Consider the following 25,430-nt stretch of genomic DNA (forward strand, 5'->3'; position numbering starts at 1 on the left):
TTGCTTGTCTCTTTCTGGCATTTTTAATGCAGAACCTTACTGACAGGCTTTGCCGTCTGAAATGTAATTATTCTCTTCAGTCATATAACCTGGCATCCTCACAATGTACCAGCTTCTGCTTTTCCTTAAGAAAAATCACAACATGGGGCACAAGGTCACGGCAAGAAATGCAACTTCGTTCCCCCAGAAATTCTGGGAAGTCTCTCAGACATACCTACTGGATAGTGAAAAAGTGCTTCCCATACCCACATTATAGCCATCAACCTGTTTGTTCTGCTTTCACATAAATCAGACAACTTGGCTGATCTACAGTCAAATATAAACACGGCCCAGCTTCTTTGTCAAGACATACTAGAGTAAGAAGGGACTCAGGCCGGGGGACCACCCCCTGACTAAGTCCCTTTGCAAAATGATTTATATGTTTCACACATTCAGTGATCTGTAGCATATGCAATATCCAGGGAGTACCTACAATTCTCAGATTTTAACTCTGAAAGCAATGTTCCTGTCCATCTAAAGTAATATAAAACACATGCTCGTCTCCCTCCCAGAGCTAAGTGGGCTGTCAGAGATTGTGCAAAGCTGCCCTGTGATCCCAAGGGTGATGTCCTGCTTGTAAACCCTGAGGGCTTCTGTTAGGTGTGAAATGATTGCAAAATCATTTAGCAGCCCTATTATTCAGAAATAGCAATTTTTGCCAAGAAACAGAGGCAAGTGCCAGGATCGATGTTGTGAACAGGGGAGGCAGGGGAGAAAGGGACACCTTGCCCACTTCCTTCAACACCCAAGGCACAGTCCCCTCTCGGTTCATTCTCCTTAAACTTTCCCACCAAATTTTCTCTCCTTAAAATTTGGTGAGATCCTGTGAGATCCTGCCCCTGTGGGATCCCCTGGGTGTTTTTACGCTGCCTATAAATCATTAACTAGTCTTACAACCCCAGAGTGTGCGGTGTACAAGCGTGTGGGTGTACGCAGCAACATTTTTACCAGCCAAGTTGCTAAGTGTGAGTTCCTTTCCAAATATCAGAACTACCCCTCCTCCAAACCCAATACTAGCCCAGTTACTGGAGGGAAGGAAAAATCCCTGAATATTTGCTTTGGAAAAAAGCTCACGCTTGCTGTGAGTGCAGAGTGTCCCTCGGCCCTGCGCCTTTCAGCAGCTTCAAGTTGGCGCCTGGCACACGTGGATTTTCCAAGATTCTGGACAGTGTGGCAGATCAGCCTCCCCTGACACTATGGATCATGTACATTTGCAGAAGGGAATCTAGAAGTGGAGCAAGACCCTGCCGCCAAAAATTAAAGAAATCTCTCCTACCCTGGGGCTAAAAAGAAGCCAAATTTCAGAGATACGTAGAACCCCTAGTATCCAAATCCCATCAAAGAAGAAAATGTCCCCTGACTCGTGGCCCAGTCTGGAAGATGCCACGCACCTCGCCGAAGCCTGTGAACGTTAGCGGGAGACTCACCGTGCACTTGTTGGGCTTCTCCCCGGAGTGCACTCGCATGTGGATGAGCAGTTTATACCGGGCGTTGAATGGCTTGTACCTTCGAGGACAGCCGGCCCAGAAGCAAGTGAAGTCTTCACCTTTGCGCTGGTCTATGTGGACCTTCTCGATGTGCCGCACCAGTTCCTCCTGCTGGTCGTACAAGGCGCTGCAATCGATCCAGCGACAGCAGTGTTTGCCCCCAACGTCCTCCATCTCCCCGTCTTCCTCCAAGGCAGCCTGGGGAAGGGCCAGCGGCTGGGCACGGGCTACCAGCTCCTGGTGGTGCGCATGGGGGTGACAGTGGTAGGGCGGCGGCGGGCCCTGGGGAGGCGGGGGCAGAGGAGGCAGGGGGGGTTCATGGGGCAGATCCAGGGCGCCACCCGGGAAATCATCCAGGCGCTCCGTCTTCAGCAGGCCCCCTGGCTGGCTGTCGGGGTTGGGCAGGCCGTGCTGCACCACCATGTTGTTGACCGGCCCTGGCTGGAGGCCTCCGCGCTCCAGCTGCTGCATGCGCTCGTACTCCAGCAGGCCGTCCTCCTCGTAGGCCGGGAGAGCCGGGCCGCCGCTGGCCACCCGCACGCCCTTCTGGCTGCTTGGCACCGAGCACGGCTGGGGGATGCAGCTGCCACGCACCCCCAGGAAGTGCCCATAGACCTCGGGCTGGGGGGACATGTTGGCCGGGGAGGCCCTCGACCCGTTGATGTAGGCGACCAACGACGTGGGCGACGTGCGGATGATGGTATTGAAGTCTATCCCAATGCCGTCGGACAGCGGGGACAACGACAGCGCTCTCTTCTTGGAGCGGGCGGAGTGGGACCTGGCCGACGAGTGCCGGGGACTCGGGTAAGGAGAGTGGCTGCTTTCCATGCTGAAAAGGTAGGACGGCAAGGAGTTGGAGACGCTATTGCTGGACATGGCTGTCCCAGGAGGAAGGCCAATGAGGTCCCCTAGATCAATGCCGTTCTGGGAGCTGTGGCTGGAGGACAGCGACGGGAGAGCCCTGTAGCCATGGGACCACTCTTGCTTCACAGTCAAGGCTGACTGACTTTCTGTCAGACTCAAAGTCGTGGATGCGAAAGACTCCCGAGAAATAAGGGACCTGGAACAGCAGCCGGGTGGGGGGGCGGGTGGGGAGAAAGAAAAAAAGACAAACATTTTAGCAGGATATGGATTGCTTAAGAGCTAAAAGAACACTGCATTGACAATCCCTTAAGTATTTCCCCTAATTACATTCTCGGCTAAACACACATTCTTTCGCTAAGATAAAACCCAAGGCTTTTAGTTCCAGGTAAATAACATTTTACCAAGAGGGACAATAGGGCTAATGCTCACTGGAATAATAAAACAAAAGATCTATTGTTATAAATAATCTTAATACTTTAATGATAAATAGTCCTTGCTTTATTTTTAAATATCTTTTTTTTTAATGTTATGCGGGAAGAATTAGAGACCAGGGAGTCTCTAATTGCCCGTCATGGCAAAGTGAATAAGCGAGTATTTAGTAAGTGCTTATGGTATACAGCGTATTACAAATAGGCATGGCAGGGACTACAAGTCTAAACAGAGCCTCAGCCTTTGAGCAAAATCTATTCAGTTAAGTAAAACCTAAACCAATGCTTAATTTGAAAAAAAGTATATCCTCCAAGTCGAAGGGTCATCTAGGGGATCCAATAATAAATTCACAACTTCATTTCACTGATGAGAAGGAATTCTAAAGATTTCTTTAAAAGACAGTAACTCAGTCAGCACTCAGTCATAGCATCCAATCACACCAGGAAATGAAAAAATACATACGGAATAGAGCTGTGATACAGAAGAGAGTGACAGCCTGAGATCAAGTCGTATGGGGTATAATACGTTTGGGCCTTGCAGGGTTTAATTACACTTGCTAGTCTGGGGTTTTCCTCGTGTTCTTGCACTGAATCAGAGCAGCTCTGGACTAAGAAGAGATCTATCCCTTTTAGGAGTTCACTTGTGCAGTGATTCGTCTCCTGTTCTCCATACCCTGTACAAAGCATGTGCCACATCTACCTGCATACCCAAGATTGACCTACACATCAAAATGGCCTGTGATGTAGTCTGAACACTTTAAAACTCACCTAGCTTTACTATGACATCATTGCCTTAAAAATCACTGAAAGGAAAAGCTACATCCCTTGGATGTAAATCTGTCACAAAGAGGCTAGCTATCATTCGCTCCATGTCCCAACTCAGACATGGTGTGGATCAGAAAAACCCAGTTTACGCATATGTGCCTGCACTGGCTTTCTACAGAGATCTTTTTTCCCAACCAAAAAATAAATTAATTAATTAACCAAAACAAAATATTAAACAGAATGTCTCTCTTCCCAGGAATGAACTCATTCACTCCCTCCAGCTGTTATTCAGAAACCTGTTGCAAGAGAACGGAGGGAAAAGAGAATCATTCTTGTCCCATCGGTTCCTCTTACTCCCTCTCACAAAATGGAAGCCGGAACACTGTTTCCTACAAGCACGAGGTTTCAGAAAACACCTCAACCCTCAAATGCACAGTATAAGAAGATAGATAACACTGTTACCAATGTGCTGTTTCCACCGAGTGAAGTAATGTTTACCAATGACAAACACAGCAAGAATTTACGTCCAGTTGCCCTTGACACAGATTTGTCACCGTCCCCATTCTTATATTAGGGCTGAGGTCGTTTTGCAAGCCCCAAAGTGGTTTCTGAACCATCTGTTTTTTAATTCCCTGTGGATACTTCCAATTATTTTCCCAGCACACCCACAGCAGGCAGCCGTCCCTGCAGAGCTCAGCTGAAGGCTCCTGGTGATTGGATGTCAAGGGCCTTTTGGTCCCTTCCCCAGGGAGATTTAGGAATTGCTTTCTGACCAAGCCAAATCAGTAGTCGTGTCATATATGAGGCAAAGACAACTGACTTTGCTTTACACCCTGAGGTTGAGAAGGTTTATAGAACATTCCCAAATGGCATATTTGCCTGGCCACTGTCATACTGGAGCATTTCAGATTTTTGAGCGGTGAATTTCAGGCAGAAAGTATTCTACCCGCCTGCATATTCTCTGCATGTGAAATTATATTATCTAGTTTGAGGGCAGCCTACAGTGCAACATGTTCATCTGTTCTATTGCTGAGAGATATTTCTTATTTTTCCCCAATTACATCTAACTACGGCTTGATTTAAATCTGATCATAACCCCACACTGACACGTCCCCGTAACTCCTCAGACATCTGTCTTCTAAGACAGTTACCACATACTTTCAGAAAGCAAATCCTATCTTCTCTTCATGACAGCAATAATATGAAGAGAGAACTCTCAAACATCTAACACGACCATAACTTCCAACAAATGGCCTTTGCCCAGCCGCAATCTCCCTCGTGTGCTACGACCCACAACTTTCCATCTTTCGAAGTTCTAATCACTGAAACCTCCCCCACATACACCAGGTCTCAGAAGCGTCCTCTTTCCGAAGCAGGTGTACAAATACAGCGCAAATACAGTGCCTCAGATACAGCGCACTGCGGGCGTCTGGGGGTGTGATCTTCCTGAGGGAAATTCAAAGCCCTTCAACAGAAGGGATTGTTTTTATCTCCATGGTACCCACCAGAGTATGAGATACATAATAGGTATAATAAGTTTCCAAAAATTGTTTATTAAGTGAAGGTGAATTATCAATAGAACAACAAACAGCCATCGTTTGTAGCTTACAAGGCATTTTCCATACATATGATCGCATTTGACACAGCGATACACATAGTGAGGTGAGGAAAGTCGATTTTTAAAATAACCTCTACAGAGAACAGAACTGAGGTTCTGTGACTTCCCTCCACTGGCATTCCCCCCCACACATACACCCTGGATAGGCTGTCACCTCGCTAGATCCCATAGGTCCTGTGTTGTTCTTCCCGCATCACACCCCAAATGTGATCCATAATGCTCCGCCTGATTAACAGATTGAAGTCACACAAGCTGTGCTTAGAACCCATGTTTTCTACTCTCTCTCTCTGTGACAACGTGCTGAATGACTTAAAAGTTCCCAGGGACTTTCTCCTACCGCCCCTGCTGCTGCACATGCCAGGCCTCTGGGAAAGAGACGGACACACAGACAAGACTATCTCCACTTCCGTATGTTCATCTGCTCCCAAGGATGTTATTTCTAGTGACTGGTTAATTTGGATCTATAGCAAAGGAAAGAGATATAGCTCAAACCAAACACAACCAATATGAAAACCTCCTACACCGTCCGGGAAACAGGATAAGGTGACTGGTGAGGCAAGATCTCAGTGACTCTCACGGTGCCATGAGGGACATGATGACCAAGCCTGATTGCTTGGTTCAATGCCAAGTTCAAAAGAAATACTTTTGGATCACATGGAATTCCTCAAACTGATCCTCAAGAGAATATGCATTATCTATGTCACAGGAAAGACTAGTCCTAGGCTACCTGTGAGTTCTCATCTCTGTGCGGGGGCAAATCCCCCAGAGGTAGCACTGCATCTGAAGACAGTTTGGCTTTGTAAAGCATTAGAACTTCCAGAGGGCCCAGAGTCCATTCTCAGCCCCCTTGGCCTCCTCTGAGCTTTGCAGGCCTACTCCAACCCAAAAGGAAACCCTAAGAAAGTCTACCACCAGAAATCACCTCCAAGAATGTCTGGTCTAGGAGAGAAAAATGTGCTGTCTTTTGAGATCCAGAATGACATTATTAGATTCATGGCTGCACTTTGTAAATGACAAGCTAAGTGACACTAGGCAAAGCATTTGTCTTGGTCCATCATCTATAAATCAGAGGTAATATCTGCAGCTGGTTTATGAATATTAGATCCTAAGAGGTAGAATAACAATGTATGTGAAAGCACCAGGATGGCCAAACCTACAAAACCCGTGACGTCCAATCTCTTCTGTTGCCCAACTTCTCTTGTATGGTATGTGAAACCACTGTGTGATGTTATCATATCAGTACTTGTCACTTCAGGGTACAGACATACCATGGCCTCTGTATTACAGACTTTTGGCAATGCCTAAATCAAGAATGGCTTCTGGATCTTCAAGAAGGTAAGGTATAGTCTGCATGTGTCATCAAATGGGGCTAGTCAAAAATGGCTGAGAAGCTAGTAAGGGCAAACCTACAGCATCAGTGCATCACCGCATTAAACAGGACCCAGTGAAGCTACAGAAGAGTGCTTCTTCCAAAGTGAGTGCTCTAGGAGACAGTCAAAGGACGTCAAAAGAAGAAATACAAGCAGTAAATCTATGGAGACTACTCAATATTATCAATAATTAAGAAAACTCAAGATAAAGTAACAATTTGTACATCAAATTGCCAAAAGGTATCATAATAATTCCTAGTATTTAGTAAGGAAACAGAAACTATCAGATGACTGGTGAGTGTATCAGTGGGTAGATCTTTGCTACAGTGCAATTTGGGAATACAGAGCAAAAGCCACAAAACTGGACATCTCCAAATGCAATTTTTAAAATTAAATTTTCAAAATAGAAGTTAGAGGGTTTTTTTTTTTTAATAAAATGCAATCTGGGGCAGGAAGAAGCCATTATACTATACTGAAGAAGGTTTTCACTACAGAAGAAGGTGTTTTTATGAACCAAAAAAAAAGTGGTAATTATAACACGATGTCAGTAATTATAGGTCAATTTGGTGGAAAGGAAAACCTGTGCTTATTGTGAATGCATTTGTGTGCAACGGGAAGGGAATGTATCCAAATCGGTCACACAGTTGCCTATGGGTGGCAGCTTCAGGATGACGACCATCCCCTACGGCGTGCTCTTCCATACTTTCCATATTTTCTACAATGAATAACAAGTACATAGATAACCAGGAAAAAACAATAAATCTTACAGCTTTCTAGAGGACAGCCATCCCTCACAGCGTACAGCACATGCCCCCTCCCAAGCCACTTCCTCTGGCGTGTCTCCAGTGGAAAACACACAGAGATGATTCCTCTCTCTTTATCTTTAGACAGCAAAATGCCCTTAAGCTGAACTGCTGCCTCCTACCCTTCTTTCTCCTGACGGAACACACAAGCCAATTTAAGGATCACAAATAAATGCAACCTTCCCAGATTGCTAAAAGTAATTTCCCCACTTTGCCAAGCCACCTGACCTCGCAACTCCTGTTTCTTTGCTCATCCTGCCAAAGAATTATTTCCATTGGAGGACTCAAAGAATACACAGTCAAAAACACATGTCAATGCATCTTTAAGATGCTGTCCTTTAAGGATATAAAATTATGCTAAGGAATCAAATATGCCAGAAAACACTGAGATAATGACCCTTCTCTGGCCGACCCATGAAAGGAATTGCATAAGGCACGTGGCTGGGGCAGCGCTCGCCAGGCCTACCACCACTTTCTCCGTTAATTATGACTCTCTGCCTTCAAGGCATGGGCTGGACTTGCCACAGAAAGGAAGCTGAAGGCTTTTCAATGACACCTACCACCCGAGTACCGTTAATTTTACATGCAACACTCAGCAAGTCTGAGGAGTCCCTGAAGGCATAATCATCAATGGGAAAATGACAGCAGCAGCTTCCATCACAAAAATTCTTAGGTGAAAAACAAGTTTCCATCTCATGAAAAAACTGGCATTGAGGGGAAAAAAAAAAAAAAAGGATCCAGGAACTACGATTTCTGAGTCTCAAGTAGCGGTTAGGAGGACAGGGCAGAGATACAAGAAGGAAAGGACACAGGAGGAAGAGGAGAAAGGTCGGGAGATGACACGGGACCCCACAGCTGTGACACATCTCAGCAGATTCCAGCCTCCAAGAAGAGGAAGCAGAGGCCCATAGAGTCGGATTCCTTTGCAAATGCACAGCTAGAGCAGAGGCAGGACTAAGAGGTAAAAACGCTTTCCCCAAGAAGGCTACTTATAAGATGAAATAATTCATTTCAAACATGGAAATGGACCTTACACATTGCAGTGTTTTGGTTTTATGTCCCCTATACTATCAACCTTGAGAGATATAAAAATGTGTCTGAAAGGGTGATTTCCCTTTCCCATTCAATTCTCTCCCATACGGAATGACACACGGCATTTATTGGACCCCCCTTATTCTGGCACCTAATCAGGCATTATGTTGAAATGCTATGTAATTCATGCGTGAAAGTGTGTCTTCCCAGACACATTATGAAGTCTCAAAATTCATGACTTCTCTCTTTACTTTTTCTACCATCTCCCTAAACTTCAACTATTATATTGTGCAGGTAGCAGGTACTTAATAGATATTCAGGTGGATAGATGGACAGACAAAACAGATGGTAAAGAAGCCTGGGGACACTGCAACCCATACCCTAGAAAATGAGCAGGTAAGAGATGTACGTGGCCCATCACAATTCTCTAGCTCACCAAAGTGCCACGTTTACACACTGGGCTTTTGTCACAAAGTCCCAAAAGTCTCAAACAGGGTATTGACTACACTCACACTACAAGACAGCTAGGAGGAAGCCATTCTTCCCAATTATAGAGGATATAATGACACATACTTTGTTTTTATACACATTTCCCTACAAATCTCAAATTAAAAGAGTTGCTGGAGCAGGTGTGTGTGTGTGTGTGTGTGTGTGTGTGTGTGTGTGGTGTGTTGTTGTGTATGCATGTGTTCAGGAAGGGAAGGGAAAACACACGTGGGGTGTGATTATACCAGAGGAAGGGAGAAAAAAAAAAAGTAACCTGAGACCTGGTATCTGAAGGAGGTACATGCAGGCTGGCAGCATTCAGTGCCCTCTGTAAGCTAGGCCTGATCTGGTTGCATGCTGTAGAGACCTGGCTTGCTGGAGGTGAACTGGGTCCCAGTCGCTGAACCATCATGGCACTGCTGCTGACCACTAGATTGTTGCAGCTGCCTTTTCCAATGGACTTGCACTGAGGCCCAAAGCCAAGAGCCCCTAAAAACAAATGAATCAGGTTAGCTTTCATGTCCCTTACATCAGAAATCAGTAAATACACCCGTGCCCAGTTCTCTCAGGACTCCTCGTTCAAGACAGTCCTCGGATCACCTTTTTGTTCATTTTTAGTATTAGTGATACCCAACGCTTTCTGTATTTCTAATGAGAAAGCCATTGCCACGGTAAAAACCCTTCGATAATTACCATTCATACAAAATTTGCTTGCATTTTGCTCCTTCTATGTATAAGTACTCAGTTATGAAGAATCATATTTTATCATCTCCCTACCTAAAGAGTCAAGGTGGTAAGTAGATGGGATTACTTATATCTAGAAGTTTCTTCTAGAATAGCTGATATCCTGAATTGCCCACCAAGGAAAGTGGACATGGCCAAATAACACTTATTTAACTGGTTTACTTCCTTCCAATTCTGGCCTTCCAAAAAGTCTCTTTAAAGGGATAAAGTTTGGCTGAGTATCTTCAATCTTGATTTCTCCTCTTCATCTCGGTACACGGTCATTGGACATAGACCCAATTAAAAAAAAAAACATCAGGATGAAAGAGCCATAAATAAAACACTTATTCTAAAAGCAGCATGGTAACCAAATTCAACATAGATTTATCATTTCATTACTAACAATCTTCAAATGTAGTAAAATGTGGTATATACCCAAAGAAGGAAGAAAAAAAAAGAAACCCACAAAAATCTGTGTCATTACAGAGAAGTGAAAAGCATAGAGGAGAAAGTCAAACACAGCCATGACTCATTTATAAAAAAAAATAATAATAACAATACTGGTTGAATCATTCTAGACATTCTTTTCACATGGATGTCCTTCCTCAAACATTTTTTGCAAACTACCTGGTCAAGTCTCAGTGACTGTACACTGTGTTCCCATTTCAAACAAAAATAAATATGATGTCAGATTTTAACAAATCAGACTCTAAAATTTTCTCATCAAATTCCCCATATTTATCATTGATATATCTGGGATCAAAGTAAGTGGAAAATCATCACAGTAACTTTCCTTAGCCCTAGGGGACATAAGTTCCTATTTTGTTTTTCCAGAAATTAAATCAATAACCAAAAAAATGACTTTGTCATCTTTTGTAACACTCTCTTCCAAGAGCCCACAGAACTAAAGGATAAACAAGACCTTAGAGCAATCACCATGCTCTCGTCAATGAAACCACATCTCCAAAATGCTGAGAGAGTTGCAGTTTTTAGCTGGCAGGAACCTGCTTTTTTAGTCCAGCCCTCTGGGAAATCCTAGTGGTAATTCACTTGCCCAAGGCCACACAGGGATTCAATGACAGCGCAGAAATGGATTCTACTAGGGTGTATTTTCATGGTGCCTGTGTGTTTAAGTTTAGGTACTGGATGCTTAGTTTCTTCCTTGGGTACTTGCCAAGATCATTATTCCAACAGACATTTCTCTCTGATTTTTTTTTCAGACACTTTTTTTTTTTTTCAGAACCTGCCCTTCACCCCCTCTCTCTGCCCCTTCAATCTGATGCATCTTCTTGTGCCTTGAGAGGCCAGTCATAGATCGTCTCTCTGCTTTCAGAACTCACCGAACACTGTACCTTCAGGTCTCCACCTTGACACCAAAAGTAGTGGGCACGTTTTTACGCAATGATCATAAATTTAGTATCTTTGTAAGTTCCAACAAGCTACCTGCCATTTGCCTTTCAAACTCCTTGGAAAGAGGTGATGTGATGGCTCAGAGTCTATCTAGTCCAATATGTGAGACACCTGAATCGCCTCCCCACGTTCCATCACTAGCAGCCATACTATGAAAAGCAACATCAGATGTCAGGTAGTTTGTCAAACTCAGTATCATCTACTCGTCCGTCATTTCATGTCCGACTCCTTCCCAATAAAAAGGTACTAATATCTGCCTTTAAAACAAATACATGCTGACAGCTGGAACAGCACAACCAAGAAATTGCACCTGATGACAAGGCACACTGATACTTTCTCTCCTCTAAGCTAAGGGGCCATCTATTATAAGGCCTCGTATTATTTTATGTGCCGGTAAGAACACGCATGGCTGATGAACCTAGCACATGGTATCAAGATTTTAGAGATATTTTGACGTGGAAATATGCACACCTTAGAATCATTAAATACAAGTATGATTGTTGAAACTTTTCATTTAACCCTCCTCTTGTTCATGCTCTCCTCTCCGCCTGGAACACCCTTCCCCTAACTTGTCCAACTACTGAGCTCCTCATCTTCACACTCTTGACTCAAAGGTCACCTCCTCTCCGGCTGCCCCGCCCCCACTGCCAGCTGGGCAGATGTGACCAAGTCCTCCTCTTGTCCGCGCCCCCCGCCCCATCTCTCATAACACATCTGCCTCAGCACCGTTAGGGAACTCTCGCGTTGACATGCCTGCCACGTTCTCCTCTTATATTTTATCGCATTTGAAGACAAAGACCTTGTCTGAGGCAGCTCTGCTTCCTCGGCACCTAGCCCAGGGCCTGTACCACGTACACACAAAAGTCTGCCGTTGAAGTTCAGAATGAGTGAATGTGGATACAGAGAACAGATTAGTGGCTCCAGGGAGAGGGGTGGTCGAGGGGACCTATAGTTCCCAGTTATAAAATACATAAGTCCTGGGCATGTAATGGACAGCACGGTGACTGTACTTAATAATACAGTATTGCATACTGCAAGTTATTAAGGAAGTAAATCTGAAAAGTCCTCATCACGAGAAAGAGAAGGAAAACAATGTGTGTGACTGTGTGTGGAGACCGGTGGCCCATGGCCTTACTGCGCTGATCATTTCACAGTGCTTGTAAAGAGTGAATCACTAGGTCACACACCTGAACCTATTAGAGTGTTACATGTCAATAATACCTCAATGAACAAAATCTTTAATGAATGAATGAAAATAAAAGACAGTTGTACATGAATATTAAATACTCACACATTATTTCCACTGAAACCCTCCTGGTTTGTTTTTCTAAAACGGCGCTGGTTTTCAAAAACAAACTCCAACTAAGCCAGTCCCTTGATGCTCCCCCACAGTACCCGGAACTCAGTCAGAACTGAAGATGAAGCCCCACGGGGAACATCCTTACAAACCCATCTTCCCGGGCCAGAACTGTATGCTGGTCAAGGCTGCCTTTGTAACTCTCTAGCCCCGATTCACACATTCTGACAATCTTCCCACTCTGGAATACGGAGACCCTGACCCTCCCTTTCCCAGTATCCCCATCGCTTTGGCTCCTGCACCTCCTATCCCAAATCCGCTGGCCACCGTGAACCTCCTGTAACCACAGAGGAATGACAGCTTCTGAGAGATATCATAAATGGCACCCATGAAGCACGAGGGTGAACAATAAGTTTGTGGGAAACAAGTAATGTTTGTGGCCCAGCTGTGAGAATGTTCTGGAAAATGGCATCATCTGTCTCACAAGTGGAGGCAAAGAATAGCTTGACTAAGACCCAGTGGTGCCGAATGCAGCCATCAAACTCCAATGTTGTTCTCATAGTGTCAAATGCAATGGCCACCACCAGACTGCTTGGAACCACGCTGTGCTCCGGGGCCTGGGCTCTGGGGTCTGGGCCCTGGAGATGGCCTGTCCTGGGGCCGCCCCGGCACCCCTGCTGGTCCTGTGACTCCGGCAATTACTGAAGCATTCGTATGCCTTCCCACCTGTAAAGTGGGAGTAAAAATAACATTGCCTCTTAAAATTACTGTGCATCTCGTATTCATTGAACACACAAAGGACTCTAGAGCACACCTTCTACCAGGTACTAGGTACTCAATGGACGTCAGACGTTATTGTCGGGACTCGTACTATCTCTGCTCATGCCCTTGCTGCTTTTTTGTTCCACTCTCTTTCCTGAAGAAGAAAACAGTTCCTTACAATTCTTTGCACAAAACAAGATAGTAAATGATGCTATTTAATTCTCTACACGCTTCCAATATTCTCTCTGCTTCAAGGCTCAAGCCAACTTTTTTTAAAAACCAGGTGTCACCACAGATAGAAGAAAAGTTTTCAACTGGCCAAGTTTGAATGTTCCTTGGCTTGTCATTCCCTGAAAACAAACCGTACAGCTTTTCTGTCTACCAGATGTGCCAACTACGTGTGTGCCGGTTTTCGTTTTGAAATACCGCTTATTTTTAGAGGCTGCATGATGTTTTTTAAAATGTGTTTACTGCTCAAACTAGGATCCGAGTAGATGGCCTTCTGAGTACTATATACATTCCAGCCAAGATCACTGCGTGCTGGTGGGGAGTACAAATGGAGTGCCTTCCTGAGTTTCTGCACTAAGAGGTCATTTTAGCAGGGGCATGTTTTTAATTAACATCTTCATTAGTTAAAAGTGTTCTCTTGAAGTCAAACAGTTGTTTGTGTAGCAGTTGCCCCTGCTGAGGCTACATCCCTCAGAAGGGTTTGTGGTAATCCACTGGTTCCTCTAAAAATGACACGGATATGGGGAGGGGGGACAGATATGGCATACACATGGGGGGGGGGAGTTTGGGAGAACTAATCACAGTTTCTCTGGCTGTTACTGTTCATTCAACTGATACTCACCAAAGGCCAGCCATAAGCCAAGGAGTTCCTGGAGACAGATGGACAGAGTTTTGGGCCCCATGGAGCCCTTATTCTGGCTACAGAGATGGACACCAAACCAACTGTTCCTTAAAAAAGAGGTGATCCCTGCTTCTAGAGTGGATCACGGGAGGTGGCTTTCCATGTAGTTCAAACATGACCAAATAAAAGCAATTTCTCTATGGTTCAACCTAACACAAATCCAGGGTGTTATGGAGACAGAAATAATACTACACATCAGGATCTGAGTCCTGCCTCCCCAACTCACTGGCTGTGTGACAATGGGTAAGGTCTTTAAAGTCTCAGTGTCCTATCCCTAAAATGGGGACAGTAGTAGTACCTAACTCATCGGGTTGTTAATGAGGATTAGAAGAGTAAGTATGTGTTAGTATGTGCCCCACCACCATACACTACCAATACACCATATATCAACCGTATAATGTCTTACCACCTCTAAGGATCTGGGTTTCCTTCCCAGCCTTTCACTTTAAAACACTGCAAAACTATAGGGGGACCTGGATGGCTCAGTCAGTTAAGCTTCTGCCTTCAGCTCAGGTCATGATCTCTGGTTCCTGGGATTGAGTCCCGAGTTGGGCTCCCTGCTCAATGGGAAGTCGACGTCTCCCTGTGCCCCTCCCCGCCGCTTGTGTTCTCTCTCACTACCTCTCTCTCTCCCTAATAAATATATAAAATCTTAAAAAAAAATTTCAAAACTATAGAAAAGTTGCAAAAATAGGACAATAAACTTTTTCTATTAATAAACTGTATTTACCTCTTTATTTGTCCATATCCCTTCTATATAAGCTTACTGTATTATTACTAATTTGTTGAACCATTTAAGAATAAGTTATAGATTTCTGTTCTTCACTGCTAAATACATAAAACCACAGCAAAATCGTGAAATTCAAGACATTTAGCAAGGACATAATAATGGTATGTAATATACCATTGTTATTCAAGTATTCAAATATTACCAATTATCCCAAGAACAGCCTGTAGAGCAAGTGTTTTCCAGTCCAGGATCATGCATTTCAAGGAAAGGTTTTAGACTCATGCTGAGGTAGGTTAGTAAGTCACCACACATCAGGACACTGAATGCAAATAGAAAAGTAGAAAAACAGAAAAGGAAAAAAAAAAAACAAGTGCAAATAGGCACAACAGTTATGAGCATGGGTGAGCTCCCCAGCTCCACCATGGACTGACCATGTGACCCTAGACAAGTTACTTAACCTCTCTGTGCCTCACTGTCCTGATCTCTAAAATGGGATTAATACTAGTGCACATCTCATGAGTTGTTTTGAGGGTTAAAAGATCTAACATAAGTCATATGTTTAGTGCTCTGGCACTTAATAAATACACTGTAAGTTTTAATTATATTTTATTTTAAAGCACTTATTTCTGGTACTTTCTGATATTGTCTACAGCAACTCTTTTCTCCAGAGTGACCGGGGACTAAAGGCTGACACTTCCCTTTCTAAGACCTTCTCCTCAACACACAATAGACTTGTCCTTCTCTAGATAGGCCCCAGGCTTCAGGCCTCCCTTTTTCCTCATTGCCATTATACCTTATTCTTAGATTCTCTCCAGCCTTCATTCATATGCCTCCCTAAAACTAGAAATAAGAAATTCTTGCATACTAAACATACTCAGCTTGCTATGCCCGTGTTTTGTCAAATTGGTAACGTTTCACTGCTGAGATACAGTAGTGACAACTTAATGACTATATGTGAGTGTGTAGAGTGTTACTCTGAAATACATCAAGGCATGGGTAAATGGCTAAGAACACCAAATGGTGAGAATCAGAATGACATGACTGGTTTTCTATTCAAGGGTAAAGCATTTCAATTCAGCAAATGTTACAAATGCTCAAAACTGCACAAGACCTGTGGGAGGTAAGGAATACTGACAGAGCATCCTGCCTCCAGGGAACTTACAATCTGTGGAGACAAAGCACACACACCTAGGAACAATCAGATAATGACAAGGGCCGGTGTAGGATTAAGCACGAAACTGAATCCTAGAAACAGGCATTCAGAGACGGGAGAAAAATCCAAGCACCAGATAGTTCCGCGAAGAATAATAATTTTAACCACAAAGGCATTTCCCAAAATTCTTCAGGAAGTCCAAGGATATTCAATGGAAACATAAGGCAAGGTCATGGAGAGATCCACAGTCAAACCGCTTTGGGAAACCCTAACACAGTGAAGGTAAACTACATCTTTATATTACAGAGCCTTTACTTTCAGAGCCTTTAAAAATGCAAGCGCATGTAACTCCCAGAGGAGCAAATAATAAGCAATATATATTTTTTTCTTTCCCTGTGAGCTCACCCAAGACTGATATTCAAAAACAGCCTTTGGAAAACAATGAGCTAGAAATGAAGGAAGAATGAACACATGAACAAGAAGGAGATGGTAGTCATGGCAACAGAAGGGCTCAGGCATGGCGTTTACTGGGGCGAAAGGAAGAGAAGTCAGGGCTGCCTGCAGGAGGCGACTCTGTCTGGCCATGAGAAAGAAGCAGACGGACGGAGGGCCACCTGGATGGTATGTGTTCCCCAACAGCTCCACACCTCGTTGCCTGTCCGTGCTTCCAGGGCAGCTTTTCAAAACTGCAAACTCACAGGCTCCACCTCAAACCAACGCAGCCCGATGACGTTGGTGCCCCCGGCCCGCCGCCACACACCTGGACCCTGGGCTGGGGTAGTGCTGTGGCCTGCCTCGCTGGAAGCTTCGCTGTCCCAAGACTCACCTGGAGGACTCAGGGACAAAAGCTGCAGGCACATGAACCAGAAGCGAGCCACGTGCTGGCAAACGACAGAATGCAGAAGGCAGCAGTTGTGGGAGCGAGCTAGAATAAGGCTGGAGATTCCATAACTGGGAGATAAGGATTCAGGAGGTCACATTTGAAAAGGGGGGGGGGATCCCCTGAAGCCTAACTTTCATGACTCCATTGCAAAGTGAGTTACCCCGTCCCAGCCAATGAACAGGCCAAAGCCGAATCCAGATTAATGAAGATTCCCACGAGTTGTGCATTTCTCCTACCACTCTGCCCTTCGGAGTGCAGCTGGCACCTACCAAGCTTACCCCACAAAGGATATAACTTTCACACCAACACTCTGCTAACCTTAGTCAGCATTCAGGAATGTTGGCCCCCAAGAATGGAATTGCTAGCATTACTCATTTCATTTGATCCCTGCATTAAATGGAATCGTATTTATACCCCGAGAGATTAAAAAATATCATATTCCCTTCTGTACCACTTAGTGCCCTGGATTCCTGGACATGAAGCCTCAATCCATCTCCCCACCACCGGGCACTCCTGATAAGATGTTATTAATACACTGCTCCCAACCACCTCATAAAGATGTAAAGATATATTAAACAACATTCCCCAAGTTTATATGCTAAAGTCCCATCCGTCAGCTATTGTACATCAATTATCAACTAATTAGTACAGAGTGCTTATGCTGACCCTTCTGTTCTCCTTTGTAATGATTTGCCAAGTTAACTGAAAGCTGCTGGGCTCCGCAGAGACTCTCCGTTTAGCAAGAGTGTTAAATAAAGTTCACCAACAATTAGCCTAGAAAACCAAAGAGGAAATGTAAGCACATTTTACTGCTTTTCCCTGGACAAATTTTCGAACAATCCCATGGGAAGAGAGTAGATCTATTGTTTCAATAAGCAAATCAGAGCTCGGCAAGGCGGAAGCAGCAGCAGAGGAGCCGAGCAGGCAGGAAGGGACTGCTCCGTGCTGGGTTATTTGTGTACCGCGGCTCTGATCGGAGCCAGAGTGTGTGCTCCGAGGCGTGCGGGCCCACCGACCGGCCAGACGATGCTTGCTTACCATCTGATTTCACAGGGTTAAAGCAGGGGAGTGATCTGCGAACGTGAAGGGGTTCAAGATGCAATTCTTACGTGGGCTCTATTAAGACAGGACTTCCACAAACAGTAAGAAAAGTAAGAAAAACATGAAAAAAAAAAAAAAAGCTGCTAGGCTAACCTTTGTTTTCCTTCAAGCAATAATTCCTCAAAACTGTCCAAAGGGACACATACTCTACGACAAATATTTTCTGTTACATATGCCACATGGGCCTGCAAGTCCAGATGGGAGGCCCAGAAGCATGAGACCCAGAGAAAAGGCAGAGGATTATGGAGATTACACTTTCTTACAGTAAAAATTCAATCACCCATCTTCTAGAACCAGACAGTACCCAGAAGTCCCCCAGGGCTCTCACTGTGCCTCTAGGATGTAGATTCTGGACTCTATGCTCTAAAGCCCATTGGCAGTCCAGGAATATGGCAGGAAAATTTGTTGAGCTGGGATTTGTAATTGGTACTCCTTTGTCTGAGAGAAGTTATTCTCAGAGACCTAAAAAGTATACTGTTTGACGGTATCCTCTTTCCTACTTCTGTGCAGAACCCTAAATCCATTGAGATTATCCAGGTGCTAAAAAAGCTATGGGGACAGAGAGGATTGCCCCTGAGGAGGAAGCCAGGAGAAGGGGAGGGCACCCAAAGTCAAGGAAGGCAGTGTGTGCGTGTTGGGGGAGAGGGGGCTCATGGCTGCACGACAAACGTACAAAGGGCAGACCCCAGGTCTGCGCTCCAGCTGCAGCAGGCCCCTGTGCCCAAGCAATGTACAGAGCAGCAACTTCTGGCCTTGGCCAGTGGGTACCTCAGCAAGACCCTTGGACCATGAATCAGGAAAGCTCTTAGCATGTTCTGCTCTGTACAAGGATGCTGGGATCTTGTCTCACCCTGGCAAGGCATTAGGCACCCCAGGCAAAAATGACTGAGATTAGATTTCTTGCTCATCAACAAGATGCGGTCTTGGAAGCCCATGTGTTTTGATTTAAAATAAATAATTCAAAAAAACACATTTCTTGTACATGCATTGGTGAAGTAAATTATGAAGGTAGCTCTAAAATATTTTCACTGAGGGGGAGCCTAGGTGGCTCAATCAGGTAAGCGTCCGACTCTTGGTTGTAGCTCAGGTCATGCTCTCAGGGTCGTGAGATCGAGCCCCATATAGGGCTCTACACTCAGCATGGAATCTGCTTGAGATTCTCTCTCTCCCTCTCCCTTTTCCCCTCTACCCCCAAAAGAGCATGCGTGCACGTGCTCTCTCGTTGTCTTTCTGAAAAAAATTAAAAATAAAATATTTTCATGAGGATGACTGTTTAGATATAAATCTTAGCAAGACCACTCGAAATTCTCAAAATATAGTCCATATAATCTGCATCCAAATAAACCTACCCCATCTAGTCTATAAAATCAGTCAGTGCTTAGAGATGTGCATGATTCAGGGTCACAGACTTTGAGAAATCAAATTACATTTTAAGGCTGAGGAATTAGTGAGAAAATAGATCACTTTTGCAGAAGTTCACAGGTGTCCCATTCCCTTTCTTCTCTTTCATAGCTGTTAAATACTAATTAGTCAAACCTACTCTTTTAGGTACTCATCTTGTGAAATATCTAGAAAAAAAATAGTAATAAAAGGGGGGTATATCTTTTCTTTGGTTGTCTTCTATCAAGCACACCATGCTTACCTGTGGGGAAACCATCTCAAGGTTCAAAAGAGATTTTGCTCCTTGTTCAGAACTCTAGGACCAAGGGAATGGACAGCTTTTTCCTTCACTGTTTAAACACAGTGAGCACCTTTGTTTGGAAAGATTTTCCCACTACCTTCTTTCAAAAATGTGTCAGAACGGCTTGGGGGAGGGTGGGAAAACATGGCAGCTGAGATGGTTGTTATTGTACCTCAGGTGAGCAGGCGGAGGGATGAAGGAAATCCTGCTCCAGGAAGACCCGCTGCTCTGTCACCCGACACCAGCAGCACAAGGAACTGAGGTAACACTCCGTCCAGAGGAGAAAAGAATAGAGTCCGAAAGAAATTTGTAAAGAAGACATATAATTCAGCTCGACTCATTTGTTTTTTTGACACGTAGCCTTGAAAAGAACAATTTTGCCACAGAGTCTTGGCAAATGCAAAGTGATTTTCTGATAAGTTTTAACATGCATTTTACTAAATGCGTGAAGAGAGGGTGAGGGAGAGAAAGGCCAGGTATCCAAAGACGGGGAGGCTGTCAGGTCTCTCTTTTTCTGTGTCATTTTTGTTTAGTCGGTCAAATGAAAATTCAAAACCATATAATTAGACGGTTGTTTATACATGATTAAGCATGAGCTCATTGGACTTTACACGCCAAAAAGTCAGAGATGTGGTTAAGGGCAAGAAGGAACTATTAATAAAAGGAAATAAAGCTGTAATACATTTTTCACTTATGAATAAAAATAATTCAAAGGTCTCTAGATGGAAAAAGAAAGAAAAAAATCAACCATGAGTAGGGGCAAGAAACCAGATAATTTTATAAATGGTTAGAATTCATGTGATATAAAACATAAACCACTGGTACAAAAAAGCTTTTCTTCCTCCTCTATGATTCTAATCCTATTTTTGCTTCTCGTAAACATAACTCACAATGAGAACATAACAAAACTTACCTGTATTATATTTCTCTAGAATTGTTCTGGGAAATATTTAAGCAAGAACATGTTCTGCATTCAAAAGAGTTACTTGTTCTCTTCATAACTGTCTTCACCAGTAATCCTCTCTGGAGAAACCAAGAGCTGGCAGCTTCCTTGAAAAAGGCAAGTGTCCTTCATTTTCTACAAATGCAGAATTTTTCTTTCCCAAATGAAGTGAGCCCATCGAAAGCAAGGTTTAACGGGCCATAAACTTCATATAGGTAAAGGAGACCTTCCCAGATCTCTCAGAGAATCTGAGATCAGAGCTTGGGGCTTTCAAAAGTAGTGAATCAACTGCTCACAGAGATCAAACACTGAGCTCTGGATGAGGTCAGTGGGCAAGTCTTTCAGATCAGAAAGAGAATGAACTGATCCAGGATCAGCCTACTTTTTCCACCTTAGGTAAGGTCTTCGAGCCACTACTACAAACTCCCCCTACTGCGAATATACACCAATCGGGTCACCCCCAGAGGCCACCCAGACAAACACTAAACAAACCCCAGAGACCGTATGACTGTGTGTCCTATATTCTACAACCAAACAGCTCCTTGGGTTACCAAGGACTGGTACCTTCGCACATGACTATGGTGATATTCAGTAGAGCCTACTGATCAGAATGGGTACAGCCCATGGGAAACCCAACAGACAGGACTTAAGACTCAGGGGGAAATGAATCTACTAACACTCAAAAAGCCCACAATTCCTAAGAAGCATAAATATTGACTTTTTCAGCCTCTGAGAGCAATGTCTCCAAGCCCTATCAGTTCCCAATCAGTCAGAGAGACCTTCCATCTCTACCACCCATGCCCTCAGCCCTCTCCTCTCCTCCCCTACCCTCTCCTGTCCCCACACCTCACACACACAATATGAACATCAAGCAGCTCTGAGTCCCAGAGTTAACATCAGTCCTGTACATACATACCTGCCCACTGAAATCTGAACACAATACTTCATTTAAAGCTATACAATAAACCACAAGGCACGGAAACTCCCTAGAAGTTCATTTCCAAGAAACTAGGATGATCATAGACTACATCTCTAAAAAGACACCAATATTTGAGACAAAGCACAATACTCACAATTAATTTGGCAGTGTTAACTTACGAAGCTTTGTGTATGACCTATGTGTTTTGTATGACGTATATATTTGTTCTAAAGATACTTTTTAATTATTGACCTGATTTGGTCAAATAAAGTTCTTAACATACTCACTTAGCTTTAAAATCCACCCAAAGCTGAGGGAAAAGTACATTTTCACAAAACAAATTCTTTATGAACCAGAAATTCATGGCTTCTTGTTTATAACACTGAAGAAGAAGGATCTTGCTAAATTAATATGTATTGATTATTTGAAATAGTTTAATATCTACTATAGTTCCAGATAAGAAATGTGATAATTTATTTCTAAACAATGTGTGGCATGTAACTTAAAACCGCTTTCCATCAATAATTAACATTAATAATTAACAAGTATAAACAACAAAAATACCTCTTGGAAATGTTTCAACCCGGCCTTTTCCTCATTCCACAGCCTGCCTGTTGCCCCCCTTTACCCTCTATGTGGGGTTAATAACTAAACTTCCCTCGTCTCTGACATGCAACACTACCCCGCAGCAATCTTCCCAAGAATGTGTGCACAAATGCATAAGACGGAAAAGAATAAAAGTCTTACAAAGTCACCTGAATCTGGCAAACAGATTTCTAAATTAGCATCTGCGGTTACAATCCCCTCCACAGTGAATTAGATTTTGCTCCAGTACAGAAATTCACCCCAAACACCTACGCTCCTACTTACAGATGGAATGTCTTATGTCTTTAATCCAGGGATTAGCCTCGTAATAAACATTAAACAGCCCTCTAGATAAACAGCGGAAGGGGAGGATAATGCAAAAACTGCTCATTTAAAGAGAGGCCGGAGCCAGTGTGCCCGGGTTTTATTTGGCAGCGGCTGTGAAGAGCAGTCAGTCTGACTTTTAGAAACGACTTTGTTTTCCTTTCTACACGCTGACTGTCTGCGGAACAGCATCTTCAGCGTCAAACACACCCTTACACCAACGGGGCTCCGCCGGCTGTCTCCTACGCTCCTCTGGCCACCTGCCCGAGCGCTCGGTGTTCACGTTTGTAAGTCCGCGGCAAGTCCCCTCTTCCGGCCGCTCGTTCCTTCCCCAAACCGAACACAGTGCAGGTCGGACCCTAAGCTCCTGACGTCCCGCGTCAGGCCGCCCCGTGGCTCCTTGCTGCAGACGCGAGCTCCACCATCCCTGACCCCTTCCTCCACGTACCTCCGACCTCCTCTCTCCACGTGGTACGTTACCATTGTTCCTCCTGAAAACTGATCGGAAGCCTCAGCAAATCACCAAGTGCTTAAGGCGTTCATGTTCCCAGGCCGTCTGGTCACTGACATTTAGACGGGCTGGAAGTCGGAGGCCCTCCCCGGGGGGAGCTTCCGCACCAGAGCCAGTGTCTGCCTGTGGGAAGGTGTGGGGGGAGAGGTGTTGCCACCTTTCTCGGGGCTGGGGGCCTCGGGCAGCTGTGCGGAGTACTTTGCTTAGATTTCCAGGGCTACCTGGCTCTTCGGCTTCACAGGGTCCCGGCGGGCACATTCAGGGACAGCTAGGACATTTAGCAAAGGCTGGTGTGCCGAAGAGAAAAGCATCTGACAAGTGCAGCCAAGGAAACAATGTCTCCCTTCAAGTGGAAACGCGGGTGAAGTCAGCCAGCCAGCGCTGGCCGCACAAACAATGCTGGGCAGGTCATTAACTTGCCTGGTTCAGACGGCGGCGATGAGCTCACCCACCTTTCTGGAAGTGCTGTTTTAGCCGCTGAGTTTATACAAATAAAACCCATAATTTTCTAATGGCTAAACTAGGAATGTGTTCGAAAATAGCTAAGGCTCTGAGAACCCTGCCGAAGCCACACGGGGAGCGCACAGAGGTGAGTCTGCAGTCCGAGGTTCAAGTTTGCAGACATCTTTCTAATTGCTGCGTAGGTATCACCTCGAACACAAGCAACCACAAAAGCAAATGGGATTTTTTTTTTTTTTTTAAGTTAGGTGATTCCTGCTGCATTGTGTTTCCTCCTTCTCTTTTCACTTTTTGCAAAAGAAAAAGGTGAGTTAGTTGTTAACTACACAAAGGAGTTAACATTTAACCTGAACACCGAGAGCTTTAGCTCTCACTCCCTCCCCCCTCTTTCTTATTATAGTGAAAAGAGGTTCAGGAAAACTCTTACTAATTATCGCAGATCCTGGATGGCATCTGACTACATCATTTTGCTCGCAGCACTCACAGGAGGCCCCAGGTCCTTGGCGGTCCAGAATCCAAGCCCACCCCTGCTCCCACTCCCCGTCAGACAGACTACACCTCCCAACACACACAGTTCCGCCCTCTGGATGCAGTGAACTGTTGGCGTGGTCACCTTTTCTGTGAAGCCCTCTATGGAAACAGAGTCTAACACACTTCTCTCTCCTTCCCCTTCTCCTTAGCCACTCAGAAGCACCAGGACGGAGGTGTGGGGTTACTTAGATATCGACATGGTGATCATATTTCCACACCAAGAACTTGCACTCTTATTTGCTGCCGCTATTATTACTACTATTAATGATAATACATCTATACACCAAAAACACAAGAGAGCTGACAGTAATGGAAGGCTTGCTTGGCACCGCGGAGGATATGTGGCGCTCTGCCTGGATGAACCCACTCACCTTGGGGCACAATTCTGATCATTACCAGCCCATCTCACAGAGAAGGCAATCTGAGGTTCCAAAAACACAGTAACTTGAGAAGAGTGAGGAGTGAGGAGTCAAACCCAGCTAGTCCCACTCCAAATCACATAAGGATGCCTAAGAGTGCATCCCTTCTTAGCATCAACCTCTACACAATGGGACAAATACTACTAAACTGGGGAGGAGACAGGACAACTGGATGCTGAGTCTTCTCCCAACCCATGAACGCTCAGCACCACAGCCTCTCACACCCCGGTTTCCACATGTAAGCAACAGTCAGGAATGGTACCTTACTTTGCACTGTTTGGCTGCCACAAATGGGGTCATGAGTGTGTGCAGAAACAGAGGACACTCTTCTAACCTCCCCAGTAGTGGCTAAATGTCCTTTAGGTGATCCTTCTCACTTTCAGGAATTTGGGGTGGATAACATCACCTTCATTTGTTCACTCATTCATCCCGTGGTTGAACAGTATGGGAAGAGCAGCTAAAACACAGAGCAAGACAATTACAGCACACACTCCATGTCTGGTGGAATAAGGTGAGACCACAAGGCTGTTGGGACACTGAGGAGGATGTGATGGTGACAATGACCGTGATCTTCAGGAACACGATACGAAAATACTCACCTGCATACATCTCACTACAGAAGGGACTGACCAATGTTCTCTTTGTTTAACCGTTTTGAGTGCACACATTCATCGAGATAGATACCAGATATATACCAAATAAGAACACGAGAGGCGTGTGTGCCCACACACAGACATATACACACACACAGAGAGACAAGCACAATTACACACTGCGTCAGGTGCAGCAAGAAATAAACATGAGGTACCCTGAAGGGGCAACCTCACACCCAGCCCAACATTTCATAGGGACCCTTTCTACTAGAAACCAGCCTATCCTTAGGAATACAAATAACTTTAAAGGGGGTCTTTTCTTAAAAAAAAAAAAAAAAAAAAAAAATCCTGCCTCAGCGGGGTGCCTGGGGGGCTCAGCCGATTAAGTGTCTGCCTTTAGCTCAGGTCATGGTCCCGAGGTCCTGGGCTCGAGTCCCACATTGGGCTCCCTGCTCAGAGCGGAGTCTGCTTCTTCCTCTCCCGCTGCCCCTCCCCCCACTCATGTGCATGCTCTCTCTCTCTCTCTCTCTTTCATTCTGTGTCAAATAAATAAATAAAATCTTTAAAATTCTGCCTCAGTAACACAAGATTTTATCTTTCAAAA

General features: G+C 44.6%; 1 protein-coding gene across 4 annotated transcripts in view; it reads right to left on the bottom strand.

Moving 5' to 3' along the window:
• GLIS3 (GLIS family zinc finger 3) overlaps window positions 1-25,430 on the bottom strand; it is a 438,158-nt gene that overhangs the window by 289,612 nt on the left and 123,116 nt on the right. For 2 of the 4 annotated variants that reach the window (XM_044265977.1, XM_044265974.1), the window contains 2 exons: window positions 9,174-9,381; window positions 1,467-2,586 (listed from right to left, as the gene is read on the bottom strand). In XM_044265977.1, the coding sequence (XP_044121912.1) occupies window positions 1,467-2,586; window positions 9,174-9,304 (1,251 nt within the window). In that variant the 5' untranslated portion in view covers window positions 9,305-9,381. Of the gene's footprint in view, window positions 1-1,466; window positions 2,587-9,173; window positions 9,382-22,761; window positions 22,898-23,045; window positions 23,834-25,430 lie in introns of those variants that run through there. The other 2 variants (XM_044265975.1, XM_044265976.1) reach the window with 2 other exon arrangements.

Source organism: Neovison vison, chromosome 9 (assembly GCF_020171115.1).
Source record: "Neovison vison isolate M4711 chromosome 9, ASM_NN_V1, whole genome shotgun sequence".
In the NCBI taxonomy this organism is placed as follows: domain Eukaryota; kingdom Metazoa; phylum Chordata; class Mammalia; order Carnivora; family Mustelidae; genus Neogale; species Neogale vison.